Below are 17,491 nucleotides of genomic sequence, written 5' to 3' on the forward strand. Positions count from 1 at the left end.
TATTTTGTTCTTTATTTACTATCACTTGCCATTAGATTTCAAGCCCTCTAATTTGTCATTTAATAACTAACAAGCTGTCTAATTTGTCATTTAATAGCTAACGATAGCTACGAGTCTTATTGTATACGATCCTTAACACACCCAAACAAATATGGCTTAAAGTATTTTATCTCCAACAATTTACGGGTACGGGTCGGGTGGATCCAAACCCGGACCTTGACCCAAACCCGAATAGTGTTTGGGTCCAGGTTTTGGGCACGGAGCTAACCCCCCGGGTCCAAATGTTAGACCCATACCTAGACCAGTGTCGGGTGTACCCGGCGGGTCTGGGTCGGGTCCTGGTCTAGGTCCGATGCCACCCCTAGTACCTATGGCAAGTAAGGATGCCCAAAATTGTATGTCAAACTGATTATGTTTGTAGGGTAATCGAACCTTCTACAAAATAATTTATAAAATAAAAATTAAAAATTAAAGATTAAATACAATAGGCACTATAAGCCGTCCGTTCAGTGTGACTAAATCTATCCATCTAATTAAAATAAGGAAGACCTTGTGAGACCCTGCCACACTTAGTGGCGTAGGACCTCTAATCTAGGCCGTTAGATCAAATCTGAAGGAGAGATTGAGGGGCTACTGGCTAACCTGTTAAGAAAGTCAAAGGGTTAACGCCTCCCTGTCTCTCTCTTAAAACTCCCACCCTCTTTTTTCTCTCTAAATATACTCTCTCCTCTCTCTCTTTAAAACTAGGTATGTGGAAAACCTTAATGTCTAATGAGGAAAATTAAGACACCATTCCTGACTTGCAAATCCTCGCTTTTATCTGCCATAGAACCTCTCACAAAGCAATCCCACCATTGTTATACGCAAAGGTTCTCTTATGTTGACGTCGAAATAGAAAAAATACTATTATTTAGACTCTCTTTCTCTATTGGATAAAATCTATGACATCGAAGCAATATTCACTATGAAAGACTCTATCATAAAAGAATCAGACTTTTGCATCCCAATCCCTTGAATTTCAAAAAAGATCTATGAATTAGGAATATGCAACAAAACCCAACTTTGAATTAGTTATACCCAAGAAAATGCTTCCTTCACAAATAATCGAAGGTATGATGTGGTATTTGGGTTTACCAAGGATTATTTAAAGGTTTTAGAGATTACTTCTAATAGGGTTTTTTCTCTCTATAATATGGAAGATGGGAAATATGGTCTGAGCTTCAATTGTGAAATACTGGAGGTACCCATATCTTTATTCAACAAAAATCTATGTGAGAAGGGAGTTACAGAGAAGGTAGGCGATTGCTATCTCTCTCTACTCTTTAAAAGGGGTTCGATTAAAGCAAAAAATCAAAGATTGGGTTGAAGAATTGTAGAAGCTTCCCAATATATCCATATGAAGACTCTTGTGATTTGAATCCAAACAGTGATAATTCAGAGAAGAGAGTTGTTGGGATTTTACGTGAATTGTCGTCGAAGTTCGAGCTCTCTCTCTATATTACCATGAAATATGGCCTCTTTCATTTTTCTTATAGTCCAAAGTCTGAGCTGTCTCTTTGCTGCAGTGAAATTTGGAGGTGAGAGGGGGGAGGAGGAAGGGAGAGCGAGAGAGGGGATTTTTTCCATGTCGAAGAGAGAGATTGCGAATGAGAGGGATAAAGGGAAAAAAAGTAAATCCTGCTTAGAGAGCACGAATAAGGGGGAGAATACGAAAAGAGAGAGTACGATTGAAGGGAGAGAGAGCCGGTGACATTTAAAACTTACCTCGATATTTGGATTCGATCCAATGGTGATCTATTAGGGTCCTATATCATTGTGTATAGCAGGGTCCATAGAATCAATACTCTTCAAAATAACCATTTAAATAAGAAGACCAAAAATAGCAATATGTTTTGTACGTAACTGCCTTGGAACCATACGCGCCCCTCAAATGCTTTTTAAAATACTTGCATGAACGGTTTTATTTTTTTGTCTATAACAGAAACGAGGCGTTATTTGTAAAAGGGTGCGGTTTTTGTCAGACTTAGGTCCTAAACAATCAAAATAAGGCTCATCCTCAAATAGTGTCCAAAGATGTTGTTTCATTTATCAAAAATATTTTTGATGGCTTGAAAATTTATTTATAAAGTTTAAAGCTTCAAAAATATTTTTGATGGCCTGAAAATTTATTTTTATCTCTAACTGTAAAGTTTAAAGCTTCAAAAATAGTGTAGATCAAGGACATTTATGAACACTTGAAAATCTTGAAAATTGGCGGTCTAGATAATGTATTACAAGATGCACTATTCTAAGGCTTGAAGTCCATTTTTTTTATGTCTATGTATCTTAAGGTCGAGATGATCAGAATTGAGGGTTTTTCAACATCGAAAAAACTTTTTCTATTGAATTTTTAAGGAGCGCCTTAAGTTTATTGTTTAGGGCCCTAACCTTATATAAACTTTTTCTTTTGTATAATAAAAATTGAAACTGACCTCATAACTTTATAATAATTTTCTAAAGAGGCAGTTTGGAATTTCCAATATAATTGTGCTGGGCTGGGGTCAGGCCTAAGGCGGCTTTGCCACGGACCCACCATGATTGTGTTTGTTTTTGTTTTTTTGAGGAGGGAGTTAAGCAGTAGAAATCAAACTTGAAAAAGCTCTAGGACCGTCCTTGCCTTGTGGGCCTAAACTGGTCCAAACCCCATCAGGCCTGTCAGGCTGGGCCCGACGGAGCCCAATTATACCACATAGGACATATATTGCCCCACTAAATGTGTGGTGTGTATTACTCGGACAATCATGATAAAAGCAGGTGAACAACTCAAATATGTCACCTCTCAAATTCATTAGTTAATAAAGCAATCAACAGATAGGACGCGTACAATAAGCTGAAGTAGTCAAAATCAAATACATTATTCAACGCTATAGATAAGAACAAGATGAACCATTAGCCCTAAGTCCTTGTTTTTTTTGAAAATGTAAAACATTAGCCATTAGTCAAGTAAATAAAATTCAAACTTGAAAGTGAGCTTAAGTCGTCATTGGAATGGAAAAATGTTTGTAAAAATCTATTTTTTTTTCCAAGTTCGGTGAATTTGGTCTACAAAAGGAGCTGACGGCTCTCTCAATGCAAAGCGCATAACAAAAATAGGCTCAAGGCTAGATGGTCAGGATGGTGGATTACCACAACATTAAGCGGTCAGGATGGTAAGGTTACCACGCAACGCTCTATTCCTACTACAAGCAAAAAACCCTACCCCCACTTAACTACCTAAAAAAAAAAAAAATTAAAAAAATAAAAGAAAAATACAGAGCTGTTGATAAATAGTTGGACATGTTAATCCCTTTTGATCATGTTATGTTATTATGTTTGCCTCTATATCCCCATAAATTATAGCATCTATTGATTGATTAATTTATCCACGTCCACATAAAAGCCTTGGAGCTGTACTATTTATTTCCTTTTGTCCACCAATAATACTAAGGGTTACCCTTCCCTTCCATATGTATCATTGATTTAAGAATTGGACGGGTTGGTCCAGTCACCAACTGGTTCAAAGCTTGAGCATAATTGCCCAAGCCGAAATTGATTCTAAGCCGAATGAAGTGATTTTAAAATTTTCTAAATATTATAATAAAATATGGAAAAAAATTCTCTGTACATACAAAATGCGTGAACTCGAAAGAAAACAGACTATTCAAACTCTCCAACTGGAGCACTATAATCCCATAATGTACAAGAACCAAACGTCCAGGTGCTCAAGAACTTAAAACCTTTTTTTTTTTTTTTGGAAAATAGTCATATGATGCACCTAGATGGATCCCAAAATCTATGATAAAAAAAATCCTTCCAAGTTTCTCTTTTGCCGGAGGGAGTTGTTGTACAATATGCTCCTGCAAAGGACATTGCTCTACGTGCTCATAGGAAACCATCTATACTTGTATAAAATTATATATAACAGCCTCTAAACAAAGTTAAAGAAAAAACAGGTTTCAATAACCGAAGAAACTCTCTGTAATATAAGAATTGAATGTTATGCGACCATTTATTTTTGGTACAAGGAGGTCGTACACTTATTTTTAGGTATTGGATATCAAATCCAATAGACAAAAGTTTGGCATACAAGGAGGTCACACACTTATTTTTAGGCAGTGGATATGAAATCCAATACATGAAAGTGTAGCACAATATTCGAAAAATTTTATTTTGAACTTTGTGCCGAGGCAATAATACATCCTCAAAGATGATTGTGAATTCATTGTATCAAAAGTAAATGATTGCATTATCCGAACTATTTTTTGAGTTTCAAAGTTTGTAGTCAATGTTGAAAATTGATTTTAAAATACGATGAAGATTTCCAATGCCCAAAGTGCTTTCGAGGTGAGGAAACAAGGTGGGACTTTTTATTGTTTCGGTAGGCCTAATAGAAATTGTATCCATTTTCTAATGTAGTAAAAATAATGAGAATGTGTGAATCTGACCTGTTTCGAAGACGAGACCACTGAAAGCTGTGCACCCAGGACCACCAGTGAGCCAAAGGAGGAGGGGATCTTTTGTTGGGTTATTCTCAGACTTGATAAAGTAGTAGAACAGTCTATATTCATTCACCTCATCTACACTAATATACCTGCATAAATAACATTTCCAATTATTATATGCACACACTGCGTCTCACTCCAAAAAAACTAGGCAAAAAATAGAGATAAGCACCAACTTGTGGAAAAAGAATCATAAATTAAGTATAGGGTATGATTTGTAGAAGGTTGCAACGTTAGATGGATTTTTGAGGTGCATTTTTAATTCTACATTTTAAGGTTCTAATTTTATATATAAACTTTTTCTTTTTAAGTATAAGATGGTTAGAGAGCGAGAGATGTATTGAAATATGTCCGAAAATCTATAGTTACAGTTTGCAGGTGTATTGAAGATAAAAGAAGGGCAGCTGGAGGGTCAAGTTTGAATCGCTTAACTCCGAGTACTTTGGCCAAATCGATTTTCTATACATGAGATATAAGGATGATTAAATATCTTTCTCTTACCCGGAGAAGAAATCGAGTGGGAGGGGCCCTTCAAAGCCAGGAAGAAACTCCACTCTTGCCGAAAAATCTGCTACGATGCAATCTGAGATAGACAGGGAGCTACCCACCCACACCAAAAGTAGTAAGAGGGCAATGTCATGGTAGAACACAGGCTTTCTCCCTTCCATTGTCCTCTCTCTCGCGCTCTAGCTTGCACGATTTCGACTGTGTGCAATCTCTCTCTGATTTGCAGGTTTGGCTATGAACAATACAAATCTCTCCAAAATGGATTATAAATAATAAAAATTTCCCTCTCCTTTTGGCTCTTGCTGGTTAGTGTCCACATCAATTTCGCTCCAGCTCTGTTTTTTGCGGGTTAGATTACCTATAAAAATGAGGCAAAAGAAATTTTAGTTATGCGGGAGTAGCATGTTTATTTACTCCCTAGTGTAAAAGCCCACCTAGAGTACATTTTAGGACTTCAAATTTTAAGGATCAATTTTAGGACTTCAAAATTTAAGGATCAATTTTAGGACTTCATAGATTACCCTCAATAAAAAGTTATCTTAAGGGTACCATCCATCGCATGAAAAAAAAAATAACGTCTCGAGATTGAATAGAGACTCGTCCAAGTTTGTAGATGGTGAGATCTAAGTGTTAGAAAACTCAAAATTTAAATTTTTTTTTTTTTTTTAAGAAAAATCACCTAATAATTTTAAAAGAAATTTATGTACGGACCAAATTATTGATCCATTATAATGAAATAGCCAAATAAGGAGCCATTATTACCAAAAAGGATGGAATCCTTATTTTCTTTTGACAAGTTTGCCCCTGGTCCGATGTTGTAAACATCGGACCGCCAATCATTCATTTTTTTTTATAAATCAAGCGGTCCGATGTTTCTAGCATTAGACCGCAAATTGTTTAATTTTTTTTTTCAATTTTGTATCTCAGCAACTCTATTTTCAACCAGTGTGTTTAAATACTATGGTCGAGGACATCTGATTTGTTTTGTTGGATTGAATTCGAGTTCCATGGAAACCAAGGAAAGAAGCCAATGGACTTTATCTCATTCATGAAAAATGAAATGCAAGCTTGATGTGAATGCAAACCCAATGACATAGGATAATCTAGGGGCACATATTGGTTTATTTGGGATATGGCATGTTGCTTGATTTGGGAAAAATAAAATCTTAACCAGTTCAATGTTAAAACATCGGACCGTTTGATTTGGTAAAAAAATTGAACCGCTTGATTTGTAAAAAAAAAAAATTAAACAATTGGCGATATAGTAAAATAAAATATAAAATAGATTCCATCCTTTTTGATAATAACGGCCCATTTTTGGGCCATTTCTTTATAACGGATCAATAATCCGGTCCGTCCGTAAATTTCCCTAATTATAATGTGGTTCCCAAAATTTCAGATTGAAAAATCCCCTCATATAAGTCTTCTAACACAAGAAATAAAAGTAGGGAAAGTATAGAATGAGACCATTTATCTTTGATACAAGGTGGTCACATTAATCTTAATCATTAGATGTGAAATTGGGTTACTGCAATTATTCTATTGACCAAGCTCAAACTTCAAAATAACTTTTTTTTAACTTTGTGACCTGTCCAAATTATCAAATTTCACGTCAGAATTGTAACCACCCTGTATCAAAGATAAATGATGTCATTATGTACAATCCCATAAAAGTATTACACACTCAAGAAGCCAAAAGATATTATGATAGTAAATTCTTTGTTCTTTGTATTCATAAGCACGGTTTCCACGTTCGACCATATGTCAGAAAATAAATATACGGAAGTTCAACGATGCAAATTGATGGTGATGCTTGCTATAGGCGGTGGTTTAGAATCCCGATTAAGAGGTTCATTTCGAATCGCTTATCTAGGTTGGATCAGCTTTTGGGTGAGAATTAGTCTAAAAGTTTTTTAAATATTATTTTTTATTTTAAATTTTAAAAATTAAAACTTAAAACATAAATAGATGAAAATCGGGTGATTATGCCAGTCCGAATCGTTCGGTGACCTACCAGGTTCACCTATTTCTTTGATAAAATGAGGTAAGTCTATCAAATCGGACCCAATTCTGGGGCCAGACTAAAACCGGATTGGTCCCCACTCATTCATGTCTTGGGAGTCATCGCAATCAGCTCGGAATTTGGTCCCTGGTAATTTCAGAGGAGGAATTCAAAAATAGGCCAGTCTCCCATGTCCATGTTTGGGTAAACAAGTCCATATTTTGAATTAAGTGGTTTATCGTAAATCAGAAGGGACCAAAGTCATCGCAATCCGCTCGGAGTTGGGGCATGCAAGTCCATGTTTTGAAGTACGTGGTTTTATCAGAGGGGAGCAATTTCATTCTAGGGTTGTATAGTAATAAAATAAAACAATCTTGAAAACCCATGTTAAGGCCATTTGTTTGACCCAAATTTTAAAATATACACTTTTTTCATTCTAATGAACAATTACAAAACACAAAAATTTGAAAACACAACCTAAAAAGTACATTTTTAGCTCGATTAACGTAAGCTGTCTGTTTGGGTGAGATGTGTGGATCTAAACTTCAGAAAGATCTTTTTTCTTCCTAAATTTTTTAGATAACTTTATTATCATTAGCTTAAAGTTAAAAAAAAAAATGTTGATTTTGAATTCATAAAAGCCTAGATCTTGAAATTCACCAAATGGACGGTCTAAATTCATTGTTGGAGGAGGCTCATTTTGAATAGGGTGCAAATTATTATTATTATTATTTTAGATTGATTATTGAAATGGTCTTATTACCTAATGGAATGTTTATTAAGTCAGTTACTGCAGGACCAAAGTTTGTTAGCACCCAATAATAGGTACAACTCAACTCTCCAAAAGTTGGATCGAATGTGTAGTTAACATGAACTGGAAGCCAAAGGATTGTCACTACAGGAAGAGACAATTGAATGCCGAAATATGCCAGCCAACCATGATAAGATCTAAAATGTAAAATGATGAGTTGTTGCTCCAATGTTTTTATATTATTTCAAATTAAATAGAATGGACCATTATTTGAATGAAAATCAATTTGTTTCATGTGGAGTACACAAGATCACTTCATGCATACATATCATACAAGCAATATCATGTTATTTGCCTTTGGAACTATAAGTCAAGTGAAGTGATGAAAATGACACAAGATCACTTCATGCAGGTATACTGATAATTTACAATGGCTCATGTGAGATCCACCTCCGTAACATTGCAAGACATTCTTTGGGCTTATACTCAGGAGCTGTGTGACCGGCTCCCTATAACCATAAAGTTTGGCATTAAAAGAAAAATACAAAAGAATACAAAGGCAAAAAAAATTCTGATCATTATTTCACAATATTAATGAGAAAATGCACTCAGGAAACAGTGAAGAATTACACAAGTTACTCTTTAAAGGCCAGACTACCAAATAGAAATCATCGACATATACAATTTACAATCCATCACAAGTACAAATGGCAGGGATTGCCACTCTTGTAGGAGGTATTGGGTTTATGTGACCATTAAAGGCTTTCTGTGTATTGAAATACTTTGAAACATAAACTCAATGGAAGTGTGCTCCCTTGAAGACCATACTAAGCGAATGATGTTTGCTTATACCGGACTGTGCTTATCAATCTAAGCCAGTCGGCTGGAAAACCCTAAGTACCTGGGCATAAATAATTAACCGAGGATCATTTTGGATTAACCCTTGATGGGATCGGAGCTTATGCCTAGCTGAGAGAGCCGAAGGACTGTGTGACCCTTGTATGTAATGGTAAGCTTATTGAGATGGGGGCCAAAACCTCATCCATATTCCATCACACAGCATTCATATTGATAGATCGTTCGGGAAAACCGGATATCCACCTTTGGGTAAAGCGTATGTATGTGCGAGAGATACCCTTATGCACCATAAAGCTATGGTCGCATCAAGTCGTGGTGACATGAACTCGTCTCTAGGGGAGGACCTGTAATCCATAGACTGGGATTGCGACTCCTTGATTCATCGACCTAACTTTGGTGACCCGCTAATGAGCCTCTGCTTGGATTGTGGGTCATGGGAAACACTGGGTCAGTTCGATAAAACTAGTGTGGTCTGTAGTCCACAGTTGAAGGTAGAGTACCCCATTATTTACAGATTGAATTCCTAAAGCCATATGGATCTTTTTCCCATCATATTAATTTAATTATGTTCATTTTATTATTGAAATTATTTAGTTTTATTATTAGAATTTTTGTGAATCTTTTAATATTTTATTTATATTTTTTTTGGATTTATAAAATACAGTTATTGATTTTACAAAGTTGTAAAAATTCAAATACATCTTAAAATTTTTTTATTAAATTTTAAAATTTTTATAAAAATTCTAATGGGGGCCCAAAGTGTATATGGGCCCACCATGTGACATGTGGGTGGGGCCTACATGTGCCACAAAGGGGTGATACGCCCCATCCTTTGGATTCATCTTGTTTCTTTGTGATCAAGGTCTTTAAGATTATGGTAATTCTGATTTGAGGCATGTGGTCAAATCTTGGAAAGGATATAACAGCCATGGCATATTTTGTAATATGATAAGTATGCTTTAAAAGGGATATGGTCAATTTGAATAGATGATAAATATTGACCTTATCTTGTTTAAAATTTTTTGTAGTATTTATTTACTTGATAATGTTTGACATATCCTTATGGAATATGTGATATGATCATGCTATTTTTATGGAATGCATGATATCTATTTTATCTAAATATATTGATGGGAAAATGATTTAAGGAAAAGCGGATAATGGTTCAAGCACATTTCATAATGTTGATAGCCCATCTATGGAATGGATGGCTCAGATCTCTCACCCCACAAGTCACATTGATCAACGGTATAGATTCAATCTCATGAAAGAGGCAAACTATGGGAAACCCTGAAGAAACCCTAGATCTTATTTTCTCTATAAATATGAGAGTTCTTTCCCATCTCTAAAAAAAAATTAACCTCTCTCTCTCTCTCTCTTCGAGGGACACCCCTCACTCTCTCCTTTGAGTTTCTCTCTCTAAGCCTCTTTGTCCTCAAGTTTCAAAAGAGGGCCACGCCCCAACTCTAGCTACTACTCTTTTTCTCTCTAGATTTAAGAAGAAACTAAGGTTTGTAGAAATTAGAGGGAAGCCTAAGTTATTTTTGGAGGTTAGGATTTTGTGGAGAATTAAGGTGGTGACATAGTTTGGCTAAAATTTGCTTTCTCGATTCGAGATTGAAGCTAGACCGCAGATCCCGCGCCATTGGATATGAGAACTCGGTGTGGGGTGTAAGAAGCCCGGTTGAGGTAATCTCCAGCATCTTTATCTTATACTTACTTGTTCTTTATTTCATATTCTCAAGCATCGTATTAGGTTGTATCAATGACATCAAGTAGTTGAGTTTTATTTTGTTGTTATGGTATTCTATTTTAGAATATCTACTGATTGTAGTAAGACCATCTGTTAATGATCTTGTTGCTAAAAAGATAAGGGGTTATTATTATTATTATTATTATTAAAAAATATATATATTATAATTCCCCGACAAAAGATTACATAGGTCTTTTTTTTCAAGAGGCTCCACTTGAAAAACTATTCATCAAACCCAGATACTGCTAATGTTGACAACACCTTGGAGCAAGACTTCAATGCAATCAAATAAGCATAAATTCTATCTAGATACTTAAAGGCAGACGCTAGTCGGTCTAAAAACATGGACTCAGGGCAGAACTTACCAGCATCTTCATCTGAATGAAGCAACAAGACTCGGGAGAGTCTCAAACAAACACCAAAAATGTAAATAATAGAAATGCCTAAGAGTCTTGAGATTAGGGCTGTCAATGGTCCGGGCCGGGCCTTGGGCTTGGCTGGGCCATTTTCAGGCCTGATCCGGGCCAGTCACAAGCTTTGGCGCAGGCCCGGTTCGGTTCACAAAAATAGCACTCTTTATCGGGCTGGTCCGGCCCGTTGAACCCGAAAAATAATTTGGCCTGACCCGATTTGGCGCGGCCCATTTAGACTTCCACTCTCTCTATAAAACCTTTTTTCTCACCCCACCGCCCCCTCTCTTTCTCTAAAAGGCCATTCTCTCTCTGTGCACCCAATCTCTTTTTTTCTCCCTCTAAAAACCCATTATCCCTAAAACCCAATCTCTCTCATTCTCTCTAGAAACCAATCTCTTTCTCTCTCTAAAAACTATTCTCTCCCTCTCTAAAAACCCAATCTCTCTCTAAAAATCCATTCTCTCTCTAGAAACCAGCCCCAAAACAAAGAGAGATGGCGGATGGAAGAGATTGTGCATTCGAGATGAGGAGAGAGATGGCTGATGGATAAGATTGAGCGTTCAGCTGAGGAGAGAGGGGGCAAGTAGAGCTGCCAATGGTTCAGACCGGGCCGTGAATACCACCTTCTTCTTTTTAAGTTATAGATACCACAAATTACATTGAAATATTAAATTTTCCTAAAAACAATTTTAGCATATGGTTTTTTTTTGGCTTAATAGAAACAAGAAAAGTTTGAAGAGTGAGATAAAATGTAGAAAAAAAAAAAAAAAATCTTAATGGACAGGGCAAGGCCGGGCTTTAATACTGCATATTTGGGCCAGGCCGGGCGTTCCGATCACAATGTCTGGGTCTTGCCGGGACGAAGCATTTGTCAGGCTTTAGCATGGGCCCTGCCTGGTGGTAGCCCTACTTGAGATACACATCCAAGGCAGAGATTCGTTCCTAGGTGGATTTGATTCAGGAGTTTTAATCACTGGATGCTATAACATAGCAATGTTACACCCTACAAGTATCTGTAAGAGAGCCTTCAAAGCTACTGGTGATTTTTTAAGAAATGTTTGTGTTGTTGTCCAATGCCTGTTTCAACTCTATTTAGGAACGCTCACTAATTCCATGACTCGAACATATTATGAGGAGATATAGTGCCCTAAGCATCATACCCATAAAATTGATTGGACTTTTGAAATAGAAGATTTATGATTTTCCTATCTAGAGTTACAATCTTGACTTGACCTTGTCTTTGACATTTTCACGGAAAATAGTGATTTGAAGTAAGAACTCTAGTGCTGCAAAGGCATTCGCTTAACAATCTATTACAGGGATCACAACCTCTAACCCGACTCCAAATGCTGAGATGTGGACATTGTTTACCCAAAGGCCTAAACTACCAAGGAAGCTACTATAAAGCACTTCCTGCTGTCAAATGTTTTTAAGTGGAACACAACACAACTATCAGAATGTGCGGTATGTTTGCACAACACAAATCTCTAGACAAATGATAGAGACATGATAACATGAAACTATAATGACAAGCAAATGAGTAGGAGATAGCTCAGGCCACTAAGATATCAACCTAGGTGAAGTGAACTCGATGAGTTCGATGAGCTAAGCAACTGAAAGTCCCTTTGATAATGCCTTTTCCCTTTCTTCACCTCTTCCTCCCTATAGACAGATGTCAAACTTAAGAACACTTTCTCGTTTTCTGTATTTGTTGAGAGTATTATCGACCTCATGAGCAATAACTATTATGGGCCTCACACCTATTAAGAAAACATGCCACAGTAACTATTGCCCCATGCCCCTTATGGAAAACTCCATGTGGTGATAACCATGCACTTTTAGCAATGCAAATCTATTCCAAATTTGTATAGTATCTTTCTACATCTAGATGATTTTCCTACTGTAATATATATACATGCTAGTTGTAACCTGCATGAATGTTCACTTATATAGTAACTCTCATGAGGATACATGTGAAGATGTAGGGCACATTGCCCCATGATTGAAACAAGGTGAACAGCATCTATATTACCCAGTTGTGGGCTTGGATTTTTTTTTTTTCCCCTCTTATCTCAATCTTAACAGTATTTATTTGTATTGTTTCATGTTTATATTATGTCCAGCAAAATTGACGACATTAATGTTAAATGTCCTAGGGCAGATTTGTACTTTGTACAACATTTGTATCTTGTACAAATCCCCTACGTCCATAAATGTGCTGGGCATAAAACATTACATAAAAGAGTACAAGAGAACAGATATGGAGGACAAATGTGCTCTCATGTGTAACATAGATCTATACTCCCATTTATTGCCCAAAACGTCGCATGGAATCCTAACCATCCGCTAGGTAGGCATTCAACATTGTGACCTATATTGTTAGCTAGTTTAATTGAAGGTTTGGGCATCCCCTTTCACACGGTATTTAACAGATCCTTAGTGGGAATCCCAATCTGCAAGCTTAGGATTGTGGAAATGAAAATTTTACTTAACACCTTTTCCAAAATAAAGGAAAGATTTCTCTCTCATATATAGGCACATGAATGGCCAGCTTGTAAGTAGGGAGTTTCCAAGTTCACTCAGTTTTGAGAGTTTATGTTGTTCACTAACATCTTTGAAGTTTGCATTTGTGCATTGCAATGCAAAGGGAAAGAGGGTGCCCTTAATGGTTGCTCACATCTAGTAGTTTTGTTCATCACAAGTGTACCCCCAATGTATAAGAAAACCAAGAAAATTAATATGTGGAGTGCTCAAATAAAAATTGCACCAATCTTAGGCCGCAACTATCACAATCACAGTTCTTAATGAACACAAAGTGTGAACTACACAGTTGAAATGAAAACATAAAACTAAATCAAGGAATGCTTAGACAAAGATGATCAGTCATGGGCGGCTTTAATATCTTAAACTAACTGTCTGTGAACTAAGATAAATGACTTTATAACTTCTAGGGGATAGGAACTTCAAAAATTTCACCAATGCAAATTATTCACAAATAATTTTTTTTATAACAATAGCGTCATCATGCTATGTTACAACATTCTGATCAAGTAATAGAAACTTGCTCCCAAATTACCCAGGATTTAACAAGAAAATCAACATTGAAAATGTTGTACGTTCTTTCCAAGACTCAATTCCTCTTTTGATAGGACAATGTATATCAGTTGAAGGTGAGGAAACCAATTGCAATATTCAAGGTTTAATTCTACTAAAGCATTTCTAAATCTCCAAGCTCAAATGATTCTAAAACAAGGTTCTAGAGTTCTACAGAGTAGAAGGCACCCATGAAGCAGGGTGGGTGTATCTCTTTTCTCTTTTATCCAAATAGAGAAATTCGCATGGAGCCTAATATAGAAATGAAAACAACCTTACCTTACTATGTACTCCTTAAGGTGACCATATGGTTCGAACGCAAGCTCAAAGTGCCTGAATGTCATTATTATCAGTGATCAGTAACTATGAAATTTTTCTCCTACGGGTGAAGGGCCCTAACACTGCTTCCACACAGTCAAATATTGGGTTATCTAAGCCACCAGATGGCTGAATAGAATCCCCATCCCTCTAGCCAATATCTAAATGGAATACACCTAATTGTCATCTGATCAAGTTTAGAGCATGCATTAACCAATACAACTTTGAGAAGATTTTCTAGCGAAATATCCCTTAACCGCGGCATATAATTGTTTTATAAATTTATATTTTCTAAAAATCAGCTCCATGCAAAATGTTCTATAGCAGGTCATAACCACTTTTTCCCAGGTTGTAAATCCCTCCAAAATGAGGTGTTCAAGAAAATAAAGACTTTCTCATAGGCATGCTTGGTGGTCGCTAAATCAAACTTGCAATAATATACAAAAGACAAGACATTTTAGTCATGGCAAGAACTTTTGGGCGAATATACCAGGTATCTTATATGCATATTGAAATGCGAATTGGTACTTGGCTAGAGTAACAGATTCCATTATCAGTCATTCTTACATATCATCTTTCACAAAGCTTTTTGTGCAGTGTTGATATTATGAAGAGAGAAAAATTAAAAGGGGTGTAACTTTATACATAAATAATAATAACATAAAAAAGAAATGCATTTGCCAAATTTTGATTTGAGAAAAGGAAACGCAGATGAATTTAGGGTAAGTTGTAATCGATCACTGATTGATCTTTGGATCTAAATTCCAAAAGAGAAAACAAATAGGAACCTTCAAATACTTTATTAAGAATACAAATATCTTCTGAATAACAAATTATTCTCCAAAAATAAAAAACCAGAAATTATTGCTGCAAATGGTAGAAGGTATTACCTTGACAGTAGCAAAGGTCAAATTATTGGCGTACCTCCTGGTGTAGCTGCAAAAACATGAGCCGAGAGAGAGAGAGAGAGTCAGATAATAACCTATGTATCTTTAGAATAGATAAAACCCATGCATCAATTGGAATGGAGAAATGGGGAAGAAGCTTACCCTGCAACTTGGCCATCAACCACCCAAGCTCTCCAATCATCAATGATGGGGAACTCAAGAGATCTTATCCAAGCTTGAGTACCAATAAATGGAACTTTAGCATCGTGATCTCCACTGAAACATTACCAACTAAAGAATCAGTTACACTGCTTGGAAGTTTCAATTAAACCTGGATGCCCCTAAAAAACCAATCTTGCAGATGGATTGATTGAGGACCAAAAAATCTGCAGATCCATCCTCACCTCCATCATTATCAGTCTGAAGAACAAAAAAAGGGACAGATTTCGAGCCCCAAAAGTGGACCAACCATCTTGTCCCTCTTCTTACGAAACCATCCATTTTGGAAAACAGTACATACTTCGATTTGGAACATTTTAGGACCTCCAAATTTAAGATTTGGAAGTGATTTCCAAGCATCTAGGAGATTCAAGTTCTCAAGCTCTTCAGATTCCGAATCATTTTCATGATCCGAAACAGCTGGCTAAAAGATTCGTGTTTTTTAGATTGATGTCCGTACGAGGGGACTGCACGAAAAGATATTCCGATTGTATAGGAATCATGATTCTTACCCAAATAGAATAGAGATCCCCTCATACATGGAATCACGATTATGCCGTCTTTTAGAATCGAGTTTGACCCATATGGAATCAAAGATTATTTTTTAAATGGGGTCGAGATTTCGATATCTTTTAAAATTGAGTTTTTTATGTGATTCTTCTCGTATGTTTCGAATTGTTCATTTTCTAGTTCAGGGCTCTATATTTGTGTCTTTAATTTGATAAAGAGAGTATCTTCGTATATGGACTCCAAATTCAAGTAATGTAGATTGCAAAATCGAGATTCAACAAACGTTTGTTGAAGTACTTTCCCAAATGAAATACCCTAAGTTTCTCTTTAAAAGGTAAATATAAAAGGGCAAATTGCAAAAACCGTTTCAAAATGTACTTTTTACGCCCTTTACCCTACTCAAACATACTCAACGTTTCAGGCAACTTCCCACAAAAATCATGTCTTCTAACAAATACCTCCTATACAAGAAGTTAAATTTTTTTTTTTTATAAAAATACCCCTCTCTTTAGTAAGAAATCATTTTTGGATCCCAATAAAAGGAAAATGACGGACCGCACTTGTACAACGCCGGACTGTTCACTTCAAAACCCCAAACCGCTACTTCAAAACGCCAGACCGGCCCTTCAAAATGCCGGACCGCCATATCAAAACGCCTGACTGCCCCTTCAAAAAATGTCGGACCGCCATCATGAAATGCCGGACCAGTCATTCCAGTAAAAATAATCGTCGGACTGCCTGTTGAAAATGCCGGACCGCCCTTTCCAATGAAAATAATTTATGTGAGGGAACCGTATTTTCATCCAAAAAAAAAGAACTTTTGTATGGGGTATTTGCTAGGAAAAGTTGGGTGGGGTGAAGTGAGTAAAAAGTCCATTTTGGGGGATATTTGCAATTTTTCTAATATAAAAAGGAAAAAGTTCACATAACGCATCAACCTTACAGAGTTTACTTCAAAATCCATCTGTAAAGGTTGTTCTGATGTCGAAAATCCTATAATTGATTATCTTGACTTATACATATATAAATATAAAAAAAAGGAGATTTAAAGTCTTAAAAGTAGTACATCTTGGAATATATTATCTAGACCGTCCATTTTCAAAATTTAAAAGTGTTTATAAAACTACTCGATATATACTATTAGGATATGATATTCTATAAGTATTGGAGTTGAGATTCTTAAAATAAGGAATCGAGATTCCTGAATTCACATAAATGGATTCCGTAAAGATTCCTTTTCAATAATTGAAGAATTGGGATTCTATTGGAATCACGACCTTGGGAGCAAGATTCTGGTAACTATGCTCAAAAGTTGAACCATATAATGCTCTATGACAAAAAAAGAAAAAAAGTCATTTTGGGATTCAAAAAAGTATAGCACCATTTTTGGGGCTTAAGAAACAAATTTTACATAAAAAATTAAAAAACATCATAGTTTTTTCTTATTTCTCAAGATCAGCCTCTTTACTTATATTCATCCCTTGTTTCAAAATTTCAAGATTCTCGTCACAAGTATCGTTAAAACACTATTTCAGCCAACATCCAAATTCTAGTGAAATTCGTAACGACAGTGGCCACCAAGGTGGAAACTATTTTTGATTTCCAATTTTTATATAACCTATGTTTTTGTGCTTTTGTTCCCAAATAATTACTCAAACAG

At 36.0% G+C, this 17,491-nt stretch overlaps 2 protein-coding genes across 11 annotated transcripts in view; both read right to left on the reverse strand.

Moving 5' to 3' along the window:
- LOC18429980 (serine carboxypeptidase-like 15) overlaps positions 1–5,364 on the reverse strand; it is a 65,595-nt gene extending 60,231 nt beyond the window's left edge. For all 5 annotated transcript variants that reach the window (XR_016058500.1, XR_016058501.1, XR_016058498.1 and 2 more), the window contains exons 1-2: positions 5,022–5,364; positions 4,464–4,609 (exon numbers count right to left, since the gene is read on the reverse strand). Coding sequence is in view for 1 of the 5 variants with exons in the window: in XM_088870803.1 (XP_088726929.1) it covers positions 4,464–4,609; positions 5,022–5,188 (313 nt within the window). In the remaining 4 variants the exon portion in view is untranslated. The remainder of the gene's footprint in view (positions 1–4,463; positions 4,610–5,021) is intronic.
- The window catches only part of LOC18429981 (serine carboxypeptidase-like 17), a 32,106-nt gene continuing 19,883 nt past the window's right edge, over positions 5,269–17,491 (reverse strand). For 4 of the 6 annotated variants that reach the window (XR_016058502.1, XM_011623521.3, XM_020664717.2 and 1 more), the window contains 3 exons: positions 15,265–15,378; positions 15,106–15,151; positions 7,998–8,289 (listed from right to left, as the gene is read on the reverse strand). Coding sequence is in view for 4 of the 6 variants with exons in the window: in XM_011623521.3 (XP_011621823.1) it covers positions 8,206–8,289; positions 15,106–15,151; positions 15,265–15,378 (244 nt within the window). In the remaining 2 variants the exon portion in view is untranslated. Of the gene's footprint in view, positions 5,386–7,997; positions 8,290–15,105; positions 15,152–15,264; positions 15,379–17,491 lie in introns of those variants that run through there. The other 2 variants (XR_016058503.1, XM_020664718.2) reach the window with 1 other exon arrangement.

Source organism: Amborella trichopoda, chromosome 6, assembly GCF_054954075.1.
Source record: "Amborella trichopoda isolate Santa Cruz 75 chromosome 6, AtrichopodaSantaCruz75HAP2 v2.0, whole genome shotgun sequence".
NCBI lineage: Eukaryota > Viridiplantae > Streptophyta > Magnoliopsida > Amborellales > Amborellaceae > Amborella > Amborella trichopoda.